The sequence below is a fragment of the Manis javanica genome, chromosome 10 (genome assembly GCF_040802235.1).
Source record: "Manis javanica isolate MJ-LG chromosome 10, MJ_LKY, whole genome shotgun sequence".
NCBI lineage: Eukaryota > Metazoa > Chordata > Mammalia > Pholidota > Manidae > Manis > Manis javanica.
Window position 1 is genome coordinate 118545931 of NC_133165.1, and position 18560 is coordinate 118564490.

The window sequence follows — 18560 nt, forward strand, 5'->3', positions numbered from 1 at the left end:
ATCCTCTCTAGTTCTGTGAACAGAAAGGGCCAGAAGGCAGATATCCCAGAGGCAATGAGCACACTTCACACCCAAATCTTGGTCTCTAAAACCAGCCCCCACCAAAAGGAAGCAGGACTCCTCAGAGAAACGGCTGATTCCAGGGATGGACAGACAGCCCTAAGAGGATCCTGGGCTGGCCACCTGGTGCCAGTGGTAGAGAAATGCTTCAAGAATTACCAGTGCAGAGGCATGTCACAGGACAGAGCAGCCAACCTCCTCGGGTAAATCTTGTACAATTTTCACACCAAGATCAGACAGGAATGACCCACAGACCCTTGAGGTCCAAGCAGCAAGCCACTCCCAGTCAATGACAAGTACGTGAATACCTGTAAGTTATAAACAAGCAATAAATGCTCACTTAATAGGTAATAGGCGAATAAGCACTGTGCTGAGCTAAGTGGGGGAAGGTGGAACTTGGACATACCACCTGCCAATTGCCAAGGGGCCCAGGCAGGATCTCCAGTGGGTGCTGACCAGGAGAGCGGGAGGCGCTCCTAGTCTGAAGGTGTCTGCACACCGCTGTCCATTGCGATTGAAAAATTAGTAAGTACCACGTGGCAAAGGCCCTCACCACCTTCCTAGGACACACTGAGGCTCAGGGGTCAAGGCCATAATGTAAGGAACTCACTCTCAAATGGCAGTCTTTAGGCATGTGTGTCCATGTGCACGCCACATGTGTGCATGTAGTATGTGGGCATGGTGCACCTGTGTGGTATGCATGCTGTGCACAGGTGCACATGCACAGGGCTATGTGCATGGTGTGCACGTGTGGCATGCGCATTCGTGCTGCGTGGTGAGTGTGCAGTGGCACCCAGTTCTCTGCTTTGTTTTCAGTGCGTGGTGGTGTCAGATGCACTTTGGGTACTTAATGCTTACTCAGTGGTGTAAAAGGGCCAAAATTATCACTGAAAAATGAAATCTAAGTGCAGGCAGTCTCTGGAAATACCATGTATCCTAAGATCACTAATAAGGAACATTGGAACATTTAAAAATGTTTATTCCCATTTCTTTCTGAACACATTTATCTCTTAAAATTGCATCTGAAATGAAAGGCAGGGCCTGTGACCACAAAGGATGTGTCCTATAACTCCGAACACCATGGTTCCACATGTCCACCCTCAGAGACGCACTGCTTCCCTGAGGGAGTGCTGTTAGGTGCCCCCAGAGGCCAGGAGCGCCAGTGTTGCTGTGCCCAAGAGCAGACCCAGGGGATGAGCCTGCTGCCCCCACTGCTGTCAACAGCACTCAGTCTGGACGACAGACGGCATCACACAGCACCCCGGGCTGCAGGGCCTGTGTACAGGGTGTGGCTCTGGCTGGGCCTGTGGGAGGGGTGAGCCCGCGGCCCTTGCTTCTCTGTCCTTTGTGTCAGGATGCTGGCGGAGCCCCCCAGGGTTCAGAGAAGAACTCTGGACCCTCTTCCTTAGGAAGGCATGGGGAGTCTCTCCAGAAGCACCAGTTTTGTCTGCAGGGTGATGTCAAAGGGAGGCAGCTTGGTCAGGTTCAGACTCACCCCAGTGGTGCCCGCGATGCTGGCCAAGACCCGGTGTGTGTCCCTGTAGAGGGCCAGCCGTGCGGGGGCCGCCTCCACGAGGAGGTGTGTGTAGGCCAGCATGTGCCCTGACCCCGGCTCCACATCTTCCCGCTTTTCGTATCTGCAAGAGAGCGCGGCCACTGTTCCCGGCCCCTGGTGTGCACAGGGAGCTGGTGCGGCCTCCGGGAGGGGTGCCAGCACCTGAGGCCACGGCAGGGTGAGAACATACCTCCAGGCAACATTGACCTCCAAGAACCGAGACACGCCTGTCTGCGCGGCAGCCACATCGATGTGTAGCATGACGTCTGTGGAAAACCACGTCTTCTCAGCTAAAGCCACGAGGCGGGTGCCTCTGCGCATAGCTGCAGCTGGTCCGGGCGCAGCCCTGGGCACCCACCTGTTGAGGGGGGCACCAGCTCGTGCAGCCGCTGCATCGCCACACCACCAGGATAGTTGAAGTGGGACACATACAGGGCTGTGGCCGAGTACATGGCATTCACCACGAGGTGTCCTATCACAAGGAAGGACCCCACTTTATACAGCCAAGACTTCTTGTAATTGTTCAGCCTGGAAAAGAGTAGCATGTTTCACAAAAAGGGTACAGGAACAATAAAGGGAAAAACACATCATCGGGAACAGGACCTGCCGCTCACCAAGTCACAACAAGAGCTCATCTCCAGACAGACACATCACGAGGGACGGCGGGTGGAAGGCCACCTGGAAGACTCTCCATTCTAGACTGGCATCCACTGAGATGCCAATTTAGAGGCTGTATTAGATCCCTGAGCATCCCATGTTATTAGAGCACAAATCCCAAGCGCTGTCTGGTTCATAAATGAAGCCGAGGAGACATGGCTGCTGCTATGCCTCAGAGGAAGAGCTGGATGCTAAAACTGTGAGGCCCACAGAGGCAAGAAAATTGACTATCTGGTCCTTCACAGAAAGGTCTGCTGGCCTGTACATCCGAGTCAGGCCCTGCTCAACTAGGCCTTGGCCTTGGCCTCTGAGGACTGAAGACCCTCCGCACAAAGGATGTCACCCACCCCACTGAGAGGCTGGAGCAAACTCTAGTATCTTCACAAGCCTCCAGGCCACACCCTTAGGGTAGCCCCGACCGTTAAGGGCCTGCCTGAGAAAGCTCCAGGCGGCCGGGAGATCTGTTGCATGTTCCGGCCAGAACATTGGGTGGGCAGGGGGCTGCTGGCATTTCACGAGCAGTGACTTCAGAGAGCCTGCGATTATGGACCCCTCCTCTGCCCTTGGGGGTGCAACTCTACACCCAAATCTTTCCTCTGGGCCCTGGGGGCCGTCTGAAATGCCAGCATGCCGGGTGGGGGGGTCATGCTAGCTCAGGTCCCTGGTCACTGCAGCAGCAAAGGGTCCAGTACACATTATGGCTGCCTGCCAGAAGGGTGCCCCCCGGAGGGTAAGGGCTCTGGGCTGTGCTCATGCAGGACCCCTGCCCTCCCTGCCCTAGCCACCCTCACCCCCCGAGCCAGTGCTGACCTAGCTGGCATTTCCGTGAACAAGGTCCTCCTCCCTGTTGGCCCCTGTGGCTGCCTCAGGTCAGGGCCAACACCCCGCAGCACGCTGAGCCCGATAAGGAGAAGCCCAGGCCAGAGGCAGCAGCACCGAGAGGCAGTGCAGGGACAGGCCACCGCTGCCCTTAACGGGCGCTCTTTGGAAGGTGAGAACACAGGGGACAGCCTGACCCATCCTGGCCCCAGGGGGGCCACTCGCAGGGGCCGGGTCACAGGGCCTTTCTGTCCTAGCTGCGCCCCTGTGCCCCAGCCCAGCCGAGAGCCGCTGTCAGCCTCCTGTCCCACCGCAGGCTGAGTGATGGCCCCGCAGATGGCCCCGCCCGCAGCCCAGCAAACCCCTCAGGGGCCGCCCACCCCACCTTAGCTCTGCTGTGGGTCATCTCCCTGCCCCCACACAGGCTGAAGGCACTTCCTGAGCCTCCCTTTCCTCTGGCTGTCCTCCATCATACGCTGACCCCATGGAACTGCCCCGAGTCCCCGGCCACCCTGCACTTGGCTACCTCCTAAGTGTCCACACCCGAGTGACCCGGCCCTGCATGGTCAGCACAGTGTGAGCATAATGGCCTGAGATGTGCGTCCGATTAACCGAGGACAGAGGCCAACCAAGTGGAGCCATTGGTTGGCACATGGCTGATCCCGTCCTGGCCTTAGCCCAGCAGCCACTGCTGTGGAGACGGCGAGGGGCCCTTCCTTGACACGGGCACCCGGTTAGATACACCGGTGCACCTGGGAAGTCATCCCCCTTAGGAACCAGGAGACCCGTGTGCACGAGCCCTGGCAGGCAGCGCTCCCAGAGGCACTCACAGGGAGGCGCAGCCCCTGGCGGCCACGATGTCAAGCACGGGGAGGACGTAGATGATGAAGCGCAGCTCCTTGTGTGGCAGCAGGGAGTACAGGGCCACAAAGCCCAGCGAGGCCAGCAGCAGGGGGAGGGCCCGCCTGTCCACAAGGCCCAGGGGCACGAAGAGCAGGCTGCAGCCCAGGCCGCGGGGCAGGGCCGAGTAGAAGTACCACAGCAGCGGGGCGGTCTTGGGAGTGGGTCAAGGAGTCCACGAGTCTGTGAGCCACTTGAGCACTCGGGCCGTGCTGGCAGTTAGCTGGGCGGGCACACGACATGGCCCCCGGGCCTCTGGTGGGCGCGCAGATGCCTTTCCGCCAGCGGGCCAGGACTCAGGCGCTGGCGCCAGCATCAGGGCAAGTGCCGGTGAGCAGGCCGTGCGGCGGCCTACCATCTGGAGCACTACCCAGAGGTCACGCCGCCCTGTGCAACACCCCTTCTGTGCCCTCTCCCCCAGTGGGTCCCTACCCCATGCACTCCCATCAGGTGTGGGCAGCCGGGAAAGCTGCTACGCGAATCCCACCTGGTCTGCCCCAGGCCACCTCACAGACACTTGAAGGATACCCCCCAGTTGGAACTTTTGTTCAGGACGATGTTGTACCAAAGCACCTTTCCTTCCGGCCATACAAGATACCGCCAAAAATAGGAGTCCACCGCGACTGTCAGGCCTAGTAAAACAGAAAAAAGCGGAACCAAGTTCCTCGGGGAAGCACACGGCCCCAAGGGAAGACCTCCCTGCTGCCGGGGCAGCTACCACGCCAGAAGCCTCGCCCTCATGGGAAACGTCCCACAAAGCAGCCCCGGCAGCACAGAAACCGCTAGACACCAGCAACTTCATAGGAGACGCTGCCATGCCAGGCCTCTGCTCCCCAGTCCCCCCTGGGCCAGGCGTGGGGACTGGCTGCCCCACCGGCAGGGCCCAGGAAGAAGCCCACGGAAGGTCTGGACAAGGGGACAGCAGGGCCAGGGGAGCTGCCACGCAGAGTGCTGATGCTGTGAGTGTTAAAACCAAACCCGCTCAAATGCCATCTCAAGAACAAGACAGCATGGCCACTGTGGCCACGGCAGTTCCGACTCACCCAAGCAGAGGGCCCCGGCCGGCACAGCACAGCGCAGGGCCGCCACCACAGACAGCCTCCTGGTGCGCAGTGCCAGCAGCAGTGGCAGGCCCAGGTACAGGCTCAGCTCGGCTCGGAAGACCAGGATGGCGAACGCTGAGAGCCGGATGAAGCGGGCCCATTTATGCTGCAGCCAGGCTGTGAGGGCCACCAGGACTGCAAGACAGGCATGAGCGAGGCCGCCGACTCGCAGCAGGGCCCCAGGGTGCTCCTGCAGACCCACGCACCTGGCTCCCCATGGCCAGCAGCCTGTGCCAGGTCTCCCCCAGCACCTCAGGCTGCTCGCTGGGGCTGCCTGGGCCACCCCACTCCTCCCTGTGCACCTGGGCGCTCAGCACGCCCTGTAGGCTCCTGCTGGGCATGTGAGGTCTGGCACACCTCTGCCTTGGTAGGCACAGATCCACCCAGGCCTGCACTGTCCATGGCCTCCCCGCCTACTTACACTGAGCCTCCCAGAGCACAGCAGCCCCCACTCTGCCTGGGGCACCCCAGGACACCAGGACAGAGCTGCCAGTGTGCCCTGCACTCCCTGTCCAAGGACCAGCTCCACCCTCGCTCAACCCAGTCACTCCAGATCCTACACAAGGGAAGCCCTCCCAGTCGGCCTCTGAAACATGCATGCCCACCCATGCCCTTTGCTGGAAAGTGCATCTCAACCAGGCACCGAGAACAGAGCCCCTGCTCGCGGTCCCTGGCTCCCCTGCCGCTGGGCGCTTCTGAGACCGAGTAGGGAGCAGCGTCCGTCAGGCAGAAGCGCCTCGGTCGGACACCCGCTCACCTATGACCTGGCAGGAGTGCCCCAAGCCAAGCCGGGACATAGGGGGACTTCGCTGGCTCTCACAAGCACGCGGGCAGCTACGTACCCACGGGCAGGGCCAGCACATTGGGGAGCGTCCGTGTGCAGTAGAACATCAGGTGGAACTGCGTGGCTGTCACCCAGCAGAACATGGTGGCTGCCGTGGTCCCAAACTGCCGTCTGACTTCTTTTTGTAAAGTCCAGATTCCAAAAATCACACTGAGTCCGAGGACGGCTCTAACTAAGCAGATGACAACATGTGTGTGACCAGCAGTGTGACAGATACATGGCCGAGTCGGCCTCTGAAACTGTGCCCCCGGTGCTGAGTTAGCAGACAGGCAGCAGCGAAACAACACTGAGAGGGAGTCGTCTGCGGTATCAGAAAGGGACGGGCATGGGCAGTGGGCGGCCGGCCCCCACCCCTGCCCCCAGAGCTTGCTGTGACCCTGTGACCCCAGGCAGGTGGGATCTGGGGATACAGCCACCAGGCGGGGCAGGCAGTGTCCATACAGCAGTGCGGCCAGCACAGCACTAACACCAGGCCCCGCCGCATGGCCGTGGCCTCCATGGCCGTGGTTACTGGCAGCCGGTGCTCAGGCGTGGCCCCCAACTCTCCAGCCTGGGCTCCGACACGGCGCTGTCCCTGGGTGACTGCATTTCCATTTTCTGATCTGCCGTTCCGAGGAGCAATGCTGCTTCCTCCTCAGAAACTGGTATGTTTTTAAAGCTTTCCAGACAGGCCAGGCTGTACGGATATGTGGGACAATTGAGGGAATCTGAGTACCATCTGGGTATGGATGCAATAAAAATGTACTGAAATGGAAAAATGGGGTTTGTTGGCTAAAAAATAAGATTGTGCTCAGTATGTACAAAATGGTCTAAATTTGACTTTAAAAAATATTCAAATGGGCAAAGAGAGACCCAGAAGGACCTGCACTAAAGTGCCCAGTGGTGACCTCTGGGCAGGGGATGAGGCCTCCATGCAGACAAGCTGCTGCACTAACTCAGGGCCACCTGGAGAACCAGGGTCTCCAGGGAGGCTGCTGGTGACCCCTGCCCACTCTGCCCCTGCTGCACCAGCCTGGGGGGTGAGGCACCCACACCTCCGTTCCCAGTCGAAAGGGTGGAAGCAAGAGGTGCTCTGTCACTCATTCCCAGGTCCCATCCTGGAAAGGGCCGTCTGACCCAACCAACGCTCTGACTGCCATGCTGAGTAGCCAAAGACAGCTGAGATTCCAACAGATGGACACGCCCAGGGAAGGGAACCTCGACCTCGCTGACTGAGACCACCTGATCTCACTACAATCCTTCCTTTTGTCCTCATGTAAGACCCCTTACCTACGAGCTGAGAATAAAACTTGGATGCTTCCAACAGCGAAAGCACATACACTGCTGGGCTGGAGAGCGCCGCCATCACCACTGGGCCAAGGAAAGTCCTGGGGACCACACCGGGGAACGTGTGGTGGTCATACTGCAGGGAGAAGGGAAGTCAGCAAGGCCTGGAGTCTGGGCCGCAGGAGGTCCTGGCTGCGGGCGCTCACCTGCCCCACATCCAGCCGGTGGTAGAGCAGGTCGTGCACAGCCTGCAGGTTGAAGCTCTCTTCCACTTTAGAGTAGGGGCAGGTGACCAGGTGGACGGCGGCTACCGCAATCAGCAGTCCCAGCAGCCAGTGCTGCCTGCCCAGTCCTGATGGCCTTTTCCCAGCCATCCTGCACCTCAGCGCCGTGTGCCTCCCTCTGTAGTCGCACGTCTGCTCCGGAAGCACTTGAAAGAATGGAAACAGGTCCCCAAGATTCAAAAATCACGCTTGAGTTAGCATCTGGGAGATCTAGGTGAGGGGGAGAGAATTCCTGGGAACTACCGTCCTGACCTCTATAATCTAAAAACACACCGAAACAGAAAGTTTAAAGATAAGCCATGCTTGAGAAGCTTTCATACTTTAACCAGCTACCTTGTGCTTCACGTCCTGAACGTGAACGCTTGGGTGGCAATAAGCCTGAGGGATTCAGACGTGCCTGCAGTGGAATACCCTAGCACCAACCAGTGACTCTTGGGGGAACCTATGGCACGACGTCTCCTGAGAAAACTGTGAACACGTCCAGCGCAGTCCTACTCGTGGAAGCCCTAGACCCTTCAATGTGGGGTGGGGAGCATGACGGCAAACTCTGCCATGTTTCTGGCTGCTCTTAAGTCAGGTCTGATTTTACTTGATTAAAACTACAGAGATGCCTGCCATTTGCTAAAGCTACTTTCTGACTAGAGGTAGATTTAAGAAGTCCTTACTCTCCCAAGCAAGCGAGGAATCAATACAGGGAGAGAGCCGCACAGACTGGTGGGGACGGGGATCCGGTCCGACGTGGTGGCTGTGAGGTGGGGGGGAGGGCAAGGGCTTCACAGAGCCTGCCCAGGGGGTGCCGCCGGGCAGGAAAATCCACACTCAGTTTTCTCACAAGCTGGGTGGTAAAACGTGTGTGCACAACCTGGAGCCCCCCTCCAGGCCCCAGAAGGACATGCAGCCCCTGAGATGTAGTGTCATTTCCCTTCTCGAATAAAGCCACTGGAATGGAGAGAGGTGCAACTAGTTTGTCTCCCTCTTTCTAGACGGTAATCTCGAGGACCTAATTTTTCTGGGTTTTTGCTCCCACAGATGTGAGGCCGGTGCAGAGGATGGGCTCTGGTTACCCAAGGCTGCTCAAACGTGCCACCTGCTGCGGGCAGAGCCGGGTGCACAGCAGGTGCTCCAACAAACTAGCTCAAGAAGAAATTTGGCAAAAACTAAGTTAAGCATGGATGTCCTCACACCAGCCTTCGTTTTCATTCAAACGACGACAGCGCTTTAATTTGCAGTAAAGCCGAGGAGACCATGAAACATTCATCCACTACCCTCCATTCTTCTTGTTGAGGAAAAAAAGGGTTTAAAGAAGTAGGAAGCGTCTCTAGAACCACACCGTTGGATGTGTGTGCTGGGAACTCGCGCAGCCAAGCTCACGGCTGTCCCGGGTCAGCTGAGGACGGGGGGGGGGGGTCCCCACGGACCCCACTCCAGGCCCTGCCCACCTGCAGGAAAATCCATACTCCGCTTCCCTCCCAAGCTGGGAGGTGGAAACGGGCGTGCACAACCAGGAGCCCCTCCAGGCCCAGGGACTTCTCACCCAGACGCGGGCGTGCCCTCCGCTGGGGACCGCGCGGCACCGGCGGGCAAAGCAGCGACTGGGCAGGCGGCAGCAGCTCTAAGCGCGCGGGGAGGCCCCGGTCAACGCGCCCCCGGCGCCCCGCGGGGCGAGGGACGTCTGTCTGCACCGGCCCTCCCTCTAAGCCCTGTCAATTCGGATTCTAAGGCCTGTGCTGCAACTGGCCAGCTCAGATACTCAAATTATTGATCTTTTGGCTGGAAACACAAGTGCTCTGGTGCAAATCAGGCCAGAGAAACCTTCGGGCAGGAATGTCCTACAGAGCCCAGGTAACGCTCATTCTGGTTCCGGGGCCCGTCACGCGGGCATGCGGAGAAATGCAGATTCCTGGGCCCCCGAAGACAAGCGGTCAGGGCCCAGCGCAGCCTCAGGCCCCCGGTGAGGAGCCCGACCGCGGGCGGCGGGGCCCGGTGGCCGTCCCGCGACAACACGAGGGTGAGACGCGAAGGGGTCCCCGCCCCGGCCGCAGCCTCGCACGCTGACCTCGCGCAACCGCGGCGGCGTCCGTCGCAGCGCAGCCTCCAATGGCCGCCCTCGGCCGGAAGTGGGTGCCGGAACCCGAGGCCTGAGGCGAAGCCCTCGCCCGAAGCGAGCATGGCCGCCAGAGCGCGGCCGCGGCCGGGACGGGGCGCTCCGCCCACCCCGAGTAGAGAGGGCACCCGCGGCTGCTCTCGAGGCGGGCTCGGCTCTCCACGCCCCGTGTCCCCGCCCCCTCCCGCCGGGACGCTGACCCGGGGCCTTCCGATTGGTCGCTTTTCGTGGCGAGCCCCGACTGGGCCACGTGAGGACGGGGCGGCCCCGCCGGCCAATCGCGGTGCGAGGCTGGTGGTGGGCGGGGCCGCGCCCGGCGCCGACGCGGAGAGCTGGGAGCCGCCGGCTAGCCGAGCGGGAGCGGCCCGGGGCCGCGCGCTCTGCCGGTTCCGCGGTCCGTCGGCTGCTGCCCGCCTCGGCCCGCCATGCGCGCCCCCGTCCCGGCTGCGCTGGGGCTGCTGGTCTTCCTCCTGCTGCCGGGCGAGGCCGCCCAGAAGCCGGCGCCCTGCGAGCGTTGCCGGGAGCTGGTGGCCAAGTTCAACCAGGTGGGCTGCCGGCCGCGGGGCGGGGTCACCGCCGTGGGCGGGTCACCCGCGGGGAGCCCGGTGTGGAGGCAGCTGCACTGAACCCACGCCCACCCTCTCCCCACAGGGAATGGTGGACACAGCAAAGAAGAACTTCGGTGGAGGGAACACCGCTTGGGAGGAAAAGACGCTGTCCAAGTATGAATTCAGGTGGGTGCCCCCGCCCTGCCCTGAGCAGCCCCCCAGCCCGCCCTTGGTGCTGGACGTGCCCCACGTTGATGGCAGATGCACAGGAGGTTCTGTGTGGTCACCAGTTTTCTGGCGTGGGACTAACACTGGCCCCTCACTGGCCTTTGACTTCCAGTTGTGTCCCTGCCCCCACTCTCCATGCCCCAGACACGGTGGGCACACTGGCGCTGGAGGTGGGATTAGCCTCCAACCCCCGCTTCCGGGTTCCCCCATGGCCCCCATACCCGGCGGCCGGACACTCCGAGGACGGAGAAGTCTCTGGGCAGCACCAGCTCATCCAGCCGACGTGTTTGTTGAGGGTCTTTTTAAGTGCTACCTTCGTTCTGGCCTGGCACCAGGTGGGGCCTCAGGACATCCCCGTAGGCTGGACACTGGTGGCCAGGGCATGCCCTCTCCTGGCCGGCGGTGCTGACAGGCCTTGTTCTCAGCGAGGTCCGCCTCTTGGAGATCGTGGAGAGCCTGTGCGGGTCCAGCGACTTCGACTGCAACAGCATGGTGGAGGAGCACGAGGCGCAGCTGGAGGCCTGGTGGCTGCAGCTGTGAGTGCCCGCACCCCTCCTCTGTGTGCCCCTGGCCCTCCCATGTGGCCCCGGACCTACCCGTGCGACCCACACCCCACCTGTGTGCCCCCTGACCCTCCCGTGTGCCCCACACCCCTCCTCTGTGTCCCGTGCCCATCCCCTGTGCCCTGCACCCCTCCCCTGTGTGCTGCCTCCACCTTCTGTGCCCCTGACCCTTGTCTGTGTGCCCCCTGACCCTCCTGTGTGCCTTGAAACTGTCACAAGTAATTTCTTTTTAACTTAAAATTTTGAAATGACTTCAGACTAAGAAAAATCTTGTGATTTGGGAGGAAGTACTGCATAGGCTGTGCTGTGAAGAAGCCTGTCCAGTGAGATTTAATGGACATGTTCTTTAATCCTTAGGAAGAAAGAGCACCCTGACTTATTTGAATGGTTTTGTGTGAAAACGCTGAAAGTCTGCTGTTCTCCAGGAACTTATGGGCCAGACTGCCTCGGTAGGTTTTGGTTGGAGAAGTCTCAAGTGTCCTCATCATTCCTGTCACCCTGTGTGGTGCCCAGGTGGGCAGAAGCCCAGCAGGGACCCCAGGGCCATACAGCCGAATGACCCCAACTGCATTTCCAGCTCTGGGGTCCTCAGGCCAGAGGTAGGCCCACTGTGGGTACATCCTACCACCTGTCAGGGCCGGGGGAGATGCCCTCTGAGTGCAGCAAGGCAGCCTCTGTGTCTCTGTGGCCCCCGGCTCAGCTCTGCTCTCAGAACAGCAAACACCCGTGACAAAGGCAGGGGCCATGGCCATCTGCCCAGCTGGGCATGTGGCACTCAGCTGAGCAGGTGAAGCAGGGCCCCTCTGTGAAGGGTGTACGTTGTGCCACCCGGCCGCTGCAGAGTCGTCTGTGTGATCTCCCAGACAGAGCAGCACGCTTTCCGTGCACAGCCCGCTCTGGCTGCAGCTGCCTCCTGCCTGCCTCCCTGCGTTTGTCCGGCCTGGGCCGCAGTGGTGTCTTCCCGCTGCCCTGTGCAGTCTCCACACACCCGCGTGTAGGCGTCCTCGTTCCTCCTGCCGTGTTCTGGCTCAGGCCTCCCATGGTCCACCGCTTGCTCCCACGCAGTTGGCCTGCAAACCCCAGCAGGTCACAGTCCTTCAGATATCCCCACCATGCTCATGCACTCCTGCGGGAGAATCCTGCTTGTTTTAGGGGTAAAGTAGGGTTCGGATTTTAGCAAAAGGTCCAGAAGGCTCTTTTGACTATGAATGTGTGGACTGAACCGAGTGACATTTTCTCTGAGAACATGGCCCTGGCCGCCGCCGGGGCACTCTGAGCAATGGATGTGTCCCCACAGAGTGCCAGGGTGGGTCCAGGAGGCCCTGCAGCGGGAACGGCCACTGCAGTGGAGACGGCAGCAGACAGGGGGATGGGTCCTGCCAGTGCCACGTGGGCTACAGGGGGCCTCTCTGCACCGACTGCGTGGACGGCTACTTCAGCTCTCTGAGGAACGCGACGCACAGCGTCTGCACAGGTACTGCCCCTGTCCGAGGGAGCAGCCCTCCCCTGAAGCTGCCAGCATGCCCAGGACTGGGGGCCTGGCCCCCTCTTGCCCCGACAAAACGGAGCCTCGGGCCCAGAAAGCGCTGGCCCTTAGGAAACGTGTAAAATGGGACTGATGAGCCTTGCAGAGCACGGGTGGTCTCGCATCCCGTCCCTAGACTACCATAGAAGGGAGGAATGAGTCCCTCTGTCCTGACGTCCTTCTGAGGAGGACTCAGAGGGTGGAAAGTGTGGGATCAGCAGTTCTGTTCTGTCCACGCTGTGACCTGGCAGCTATCCCAGCAGGGTGGCCAGCCCCCAGGTGCCCTGCTGGGTGTCACGGGGGCCCGATGTACCTGCTGTCACTCAGGCTCGGTGCCTGGGAGTGAGCAGAGGCCGTGCTGAATCCCAGCCCACGACACTGTGAGGAGCAGGACACTGCAGGCCACATGGTGTGTCCCCCTGGCCCCCAGGTCCCCTCCTGGAGCACACGCCATCTGGTTGCCTGCTGTTGGGTAAGGCAGGGACTTTGAAGAGTCCAGGCCAATATTCTAAGTACCCTTTGTGTGAGTTTCCCAGGGACCTCTCTGTTGCAGATAGGACCTTCTCGGCGGTGATGGACACTGGCAGTCCAGATGGCCCGGCCGCACCCTCCCCACGGTGCTGCACCCACCCAGCTTGAGGGCCTAGGGCAGTGCCCCCCAGGGCTCGCACAGGCACTGATTTGTAAATCCAGGAAGGCGATTTGAAGGGCGTCCTCAGCGCGTTTTCTCCTTTGTTACCACTGATGCAGAGGAAATTTTTTTCTTAGCCTCAGAAATTGCACTGGATATTTACTAGAGCCGGTGGTCAGTCTGAAGCTCTCTCGGATGTTCTAGAGTGAATGTGTTGAGTGCCAGTGAGGCTGTGGCCCCTCTGATGCTCGCCCTGGGGCCCTTTCCCTGGCCCCAGGACATAGGTGCAGTGTGGGGCATACCCGGGTCGGCTGGCACGTGCTCGCCCAGCCAGAGCTCCAGTGTGTGGGTGGCAACCTTTGCCAGGTTATGGAAAGTTCTGTGTTGTCCTCGTTGGCTCCGGGTTCTATCATCAGGGGAGGTTGAAAACCCTACATATGTTTTTTCTTGCTCAGTCTGGAATTCTATGAACCGCATGGACAGATTTTTCCGTTGTTGAATAACTTTTGTTTTCCTAGAATTTTTTCTTGCTCTTGGTTTTTGTTTTTATTCTGCTGAGTGTAAATTTCTACTTTCTGGAGTGACCTTTGCATGGTGTTGGGTACGGAGAATGGAGTCACGCATGCTGACAGATGTCCTTCCCCTGCCTTCCAGCCTGTGACAAGTCTTGTAATAAGTGCTCGGGCCCGACCAGCAGAGACTGCAGCCAGTGCGAAGTGGGCTGGGTGCGGGAGGACGGCGCCTGTGTGGGTAAGGCGGACGGCCCATCCCCTGTAGGGTCTATGTGGCCCCGGCCCTCCTCAGGCCCTTTCCCCAGTGGGCTCCCTTTGACACCCTGCCGGCACCCTCTGCTGCATTCTGGATGTGGGGTGGGGGGGACTCTGTGGCCCAGGTTATGCTTTAACAGGTTGCGGGCATGGGGCCTGCAGGCTGTTTGCTGGATTCGGTGTGTGGGTCTCAGGGGAAGCCTGCCTGGTCTCCTTCACTCCCTCCACAGCCTTGGCTCTAGGCTCAGAGGGTGGCCCTGCACCAGCCTTCTTTGCCATCGGGTGGCTGGGGTGGGGTGGGGGACACCTGTGGGCTCAGGCCTTGGGAGAGGAACTGGGGTCATATGCCCAGTAGCGTTAGCCTGTGGCCTGGATTTCGAGACACAGGCGGGATGGGGGTGCCTCTGGCCCATAAGCAGGCGCTGGAGACGGTGTGGGCATCCTCTGTGGTGGGGATGGGACTAGGCGCAGGCCAGGGCGAGCGGGACCTGATGGTGTTCAGTCACACAGGGGAGACTGAGGTCTTGCCCTCAGTGGGCAGCTCTCCCTGCCCGGCCCCTTCCAGCAGGCCTGGCGACCACCACCTGCTTCTGGCGCATCCTTTCCTCAGGCTGCGGTTCCTCGGGCTGGCAGGTGGGCGGTGGGGTGGCGGGTGGAGGCCAGGCTGCCCTCCACCCACCGTAGCATCTGTTTTGTTTTCACTCCTCACACCTGCTGGGCCTTTGGCCTACCAGGGGCCTCGGCCGCAAGCCTCATGTCCCACCCTGAGTGGGGACATAGTAGCTCCCCGCCCCAGTGTGGGGCCTGTGCAAGGCGCAGGAGCCACGGGGCCCTCAGGCGGCCCCTCCCTGGTGGCTCTAAGCATCCCTTGTCCCCACCCCTGCCCACCAAGGCCTCTGAGGACAGCTGTGCAAACGAGCCTCCGCATGGAGGTCACTTCCTCTCTGGCCAGCCCTGGCCGCGGTGCGTCTTGGAGGCAGTGCGGACTCTGCGCCTCACATCTGTGCTGCTGTGTTCCAGATGTGGACGAGTGCGTGGCGGAGACTCCCCCCTGCAGCGACGCGCAGTACTGCCAGAACCTTGACGGCTCCTTCACCTGTGAAGGTGCGGGGTGGGCTCCCCGGGCGGGTGCCTCCCAGCCCCCAGACCCCTCTTCTGTGTTGGAATTGTGTTTGTGCACGGCCACCGTGGTTTCTGTACATTCTACCTACTTAAAAAATCTTGATCACAGTGATTGAGATTTGCTGCAGGGACATCAGAAAACTCGAACAAGCCAAAGATGATAAGAAACCCCATCGAGCCCACAGAGAGGGAACCTGTTAGCGGCTTTAACACACTCCCTGTAGACGTCTTACTGCTGACGCTGACCTGTTACCCGTGCTTCCTAAGTCCGACAGGGCTGTGCCCCTCTTGGCCCGTGGTGCTTTTCTGCATCACGGCAGCAGTGGTCTTGGAGCACTGCGTTTCATGGTTTTCTTCAACGAACCACTTTCCTCTTGCTCACAAACTGAATACCTTGTGGGTGAAGCTTTCGCATTCACTTATTTCCTTTGGATGAGTTTCCAGGTTGCTGGGTGGAGGGAGTGGGGGTTTAGGGCCATGCACCCCAGAGTGGTGCCCTCTGTGTGTCTGCGACCACACTGGGTGTTTTCCAGTATTTGCACGTTTGCAGTGATGTCCCTTGAGGTGGGTTTATTATGAGAAAAGCCCTTCAGCCAAAGGGCTGCTGCCAAAGGGCTGCTCCCTCCCTGCTGCGGGTCTGTGCTCATCCGGGAGACAAGCACCCCGGTGATACGTGACCCCAGCGGTCGCACGGGAGGTGCAGTGATGTCCTCATCTGGTCCCTCTTGTTCCCAGACTGTGACTCCACCTGTGTGGGCTGCACGGGGCAGGGTCCAGGACACTGTGAGGAGTGCATCCCTGGCTACACCAAGGAGAGCGGCCAGTGCACAGGTCAGTGTGGTGTGTCTGTGCTGGACTTGGGGAACCTTCCAGAGGAAACAGCCGTGAGCAGCCCCAGAAGGAGCCCTTCCTGCCCCTGAGGGAGAACCCCAAAATTTGCGATGAGCGTGTTTGCTAAATGAGGGAACTTCGTAAACGGGACTGTTTCTGTCTTAGACATAGATGAGTGCTCGCTTGCGGAAAAAGCATGTGTGAGGAAAAACGAAAACTGCTACAACACTCCTGGGAGTTACGTCTGTGTGTGTCCTGAAGGCTTCGAAGAAACAGAAGATGCCTGTGTGCAGACGCAGGCCGTGGGGAACGGTGAGTGGTGCAAGGCGCCCCACAGGACTCAGGAGGGGAGACGTGCAGAGCGGCCCTCTGGCGTGCGGCTTGCGTGTACACTGACCACTTGGTCCAGGGATTCCAAGCGGAGATGTCCACTCAGATGCAGCTCTGGGATGGTGATAGCCGGGTCCCTGGGAGGTCAGAAGGTAGACTTCTCTGTGGAACAAAGTCCTGGAGGGGGTCACTGCACAGATAGAAGGTAGGGATGCAACTCAGAGCAGATGGACAACAGCACAGTCACCACCCAGACAGCTGCAGAGAAAGATGTGGCGGGAGGTGGAGAGTCCTGCTTCCTAGTGTCCAAAACAATGGGGCCAGCCCATCCCCACTGCCAGGTGACTGCCCCGCCCTCAGGACACCCTGTGGAGTGGTGGGGAGCCACCCAGGTAACCCTGCCACGTGCCACTGAGCCGTCCCTTTAACTGGCCAGTCTCTGCGCGAGCATCCTGGGCAGCCAGCAAAGCCCCACAGAACAGGCAGCTCCACCCCACAGACGCCCTGGCTCGGCTCCAGGGCCGGAACCCCGGCCCTCCTTGGCTGCAGCCGCATCCTTCCAGTCTGTGTTCTCACGTGGCCTCCGCCCTGGGGGGGGGTGTCCACGCTTCCCTCCTTGCACGGACCCCAGTGACCTCCTGTCAGCTTGATCTCTGTAAGCACCCTATTTCCAAACAAGGTTACAGTCACAGATACTGGGGGTTAGGATATCAGCTTGGCTTTTTGGGGGATACAATTCTTCCCATAATAGTCTCAGAGAAGTTCTAGAATATGGGGAGACTGAATAAGGCAGTGTTCAACCAGACAATGGCTAAGAGCTCCCAGAACGAATAGGGTGCGACTCAGATTCCAGAGCCCCCTTAGTCCTGAGCAGGTGCAGAAAAGCACATACTCAGCCAGACGACCAGGAAACCATGGAGCACCGGGATGGCTGACACGCCTGAGGGCCGGCAGAGGACGGAGGATGGCACCTTTGCCTGGCGCTGCCTGGGTGCCCCCTCGCCCCCTTGCCAGGCTCAGGCTTGTGTCTCGTCCTGTCCCGACCTCCTGTCATCCACACGCTGAGCCCTGAAAGGCCGCGCCATCCCCCAGGGCCTGACCGTGCCAGGTCATTTGCACACACACCCACCTTGTCCCATAAAAACCTTGCGGCCACTTTCTCGGGGCCTCTTGCTGGGATTTTGCCAAATGATCTGTTCATTTTCTGACAGAAGTCACAGAAGAAGACCCAACACAGCCGCCCTCCCATGAGGATTTATAATGTGCGTCCAGAGTGAGAGGCCTGGCCTGCCCTGTAAATTATTGGGGCTGCTGCCCTGTGCACGCAGCCCCCCTCTCCGGGTGGCTGGAGGGAACAGCTGTCTTCAGAATGGTTCATGCTCATTTGGCCTTTTAAAAAAGCTGCATTTATTGGTGGTTCTTAAGCAGATTTGTATATTTTGATACCATTCTTTGTAATAAAATTGACCGTCGGAGGTAGTAGACAGGCACAGAACATGTGCATTTGTGTCACTGGACAGGTGTGGACGCCTTAGAGTGGGTTTGCTCCCCTGCCTGCACCCCGCCTTCACCTGAGTGTCACCGGGGCCGGCCCCCCATCTCCTGTCCTAGTGCAGACATCCATGGCATCCACATCACCCCACTGCCCATGCCCGGCTGGCCCGAGGTGGGCCCTTTCACCTGGGCCCTGGCTGCGCCTCTGGCACTCACCATCTCCACCTCCGTGGTGGGGGTGTGGAGCCCCCGGGTCTCACTCAGGCCTGGTGGGACACTGAGTCTAGTTGGCTCAACAGCAGAGTGTGCAGACAAGGTGGGGCTGCCCCCATCCCATCCACACCTATCAGGGAGCCCCTCTTTGGAACCAGGCCACATGGCAGGCTGTCGGGCAGAGCATGGGGGTGGCAGGGGTCCTCACCAGGGGAGCTGTGGCCGTGGTGTGGAGGGAAGTGAGCAGCAGGGGAGGTGAGGGGACAGGGCTGGGGGGTCTGCAGGGAGGATGGAGCCCTGCTACCCGGGGTCCCCAGGAAACCCTGAGGGCGAGGGGTGAGAGGGAGGGCTGGCCTGGGAACCGAGGCCCAGGGGAGGGTGTTGGGTGGGTGTGGTGGGGCCTGGCACTGGGGGAGGTGCTGATGGTGAGTGGGCATGGAGAGGCCTGCTGGGGACGCCCTGGCAGAGGTGCTCTGGGGAGACGACATTCAGGATGGGAACAGGAGAAGCCACATCTGGCCAGGCTATGCGGGGACAGGTGGGAGGGGCAGGGCATGGGGAGTCCGTGCGGGCCCTCAGAGGAGGCCAGGCCACTGGTCCCCTTGGCCTGGTCAAGCACATGGGGCTCAGGCCTAGGATGCCAAAGGGGGGCCGTGTGGCCCAGGCGAAGAACTGACTCCCTCCTCCAGCTGGAACCCAGAGGGTCCCGCATCTTT

General features: G+C 60.2%; 2 protein-coding genes across 4 annotated transcripts; one reads left to right on the plus strand and one right to left on the minus strand.

Moving 5' to 3' along the window:
- Positions 1–1022: 1022 nt before the first annotated feature.
- Positions 1023–9742, minus strand: ALG12 (ALG12 alpha-1,6-mannosyltransferase). 3 transcript variants are annotated; one of them, XM_037006748.2, is made up of 10 exons: positions 9545–9742; positions 7411–7634; positions 7208–7340; positions 5937–6110; positions 5035–5229; positions 4520–4623; positions 3922–4145; positions 1974–2143; positions 1806–1881; positions 1023–1507 (listed from the first exon to the last, which is right to left on the minus strand). In XM_037006748.2, exons 2-10 carry the CDS (start codon positions 7576–7578, stop codon positions 1411–1413), a joined length of 1341 nt encoding a protein of 446 aa, XP_036862643.2. In that variant the 5' UTR covers positions 7579–7634; positions 9545–9742; the 3' UTR covers positions 1023–1410. The 3 variants fall into 3 exon arrangements, with proteins under 3 accessions (XP_036862643.2, XP_017523312.3, XP_036862644.2); XM_017667823.3 differs by having other exon boundaries at positions 1320–1697; positions 9545–9738; XM_037006749.2 differs by lacking the exon at positions 5035–5229 and having other exon boundaries at positions 1320–1697; positions 9545–9740.
- A 151-nt stretch (positions 9743–9893) lies between these two features.
- Positions 9894–17632, plus strand: CRELD2 (cysteine rich with EGF like domains 2). The gene is made up of 10 exons (XM_017667825.3): positions 9894–10137; positions 10244–10326; positions 10794–10904; positions 11289–11380; positions 12229–12405; positions 13742–13837; positions 14875–14958; positions 15712–15807; positions 15973–16119; positions 17349–17632. The coding sequence occupies exons 1-10, from the start codon at positions 10018–10020 to the stop codon at positions 17396–17398; spliced, it is 1056 nt and encodes a 351-aa protein (XP_017523314.2). The 5' UTR covers positions 9894–10017; the 3' UTR covers positions 17399–17632.
- The last annotated feature ends 928 nt before the right edge of the window (positions 17633–18560 follow it).

Bases quoted from the DNA above. Each gene is read 5' to 3' on its own strand.
- ALG12 (XM_017667823.3), bottom strand. From the start codon at position 7,578: ATGGCTGGGAAAAGGCCATCAGGACTGGGCAGGCAGCACTGGCTGCTG. The intron at 7,341-7,410 runs GTGAGCGCCCGC...TTCTCCCTGCAG, and splicing joins ACCGGCTGGATGTGGGGCAG to TATGACCACCACACGTTCCC. The intron at 6,111-7,207 runs GTAAGGGGTCTT...TCATCTGCTTAG, and splicing joins GTTTTATTCTCAGCTCGTAG to TTAGAGCCGTCCTCGGACTC.
- CRELD2 (XM_017667825.3), top strand. From the start codon at position 10,018: ATGCGCGCCCCCGTCCCGGCTGCGCTGGGGCTGCTGGTCTTCCTCCTG. The intron at 11,381-12,228 runs GTAGGTTTTGGT...GTGTCCCCACAG, and splicing joins TTATGGGCCAGACTGCCTCG to AGTGCCAGGGTGGGTCCAGG. The intron at 16,120-17,348 runs GTGAGTGGTGCA...ATTTTCTGACAG, and splicing joins GACGCAGGCCGTGGGGAACG to AAGTCACAGAAGAAGACCCA.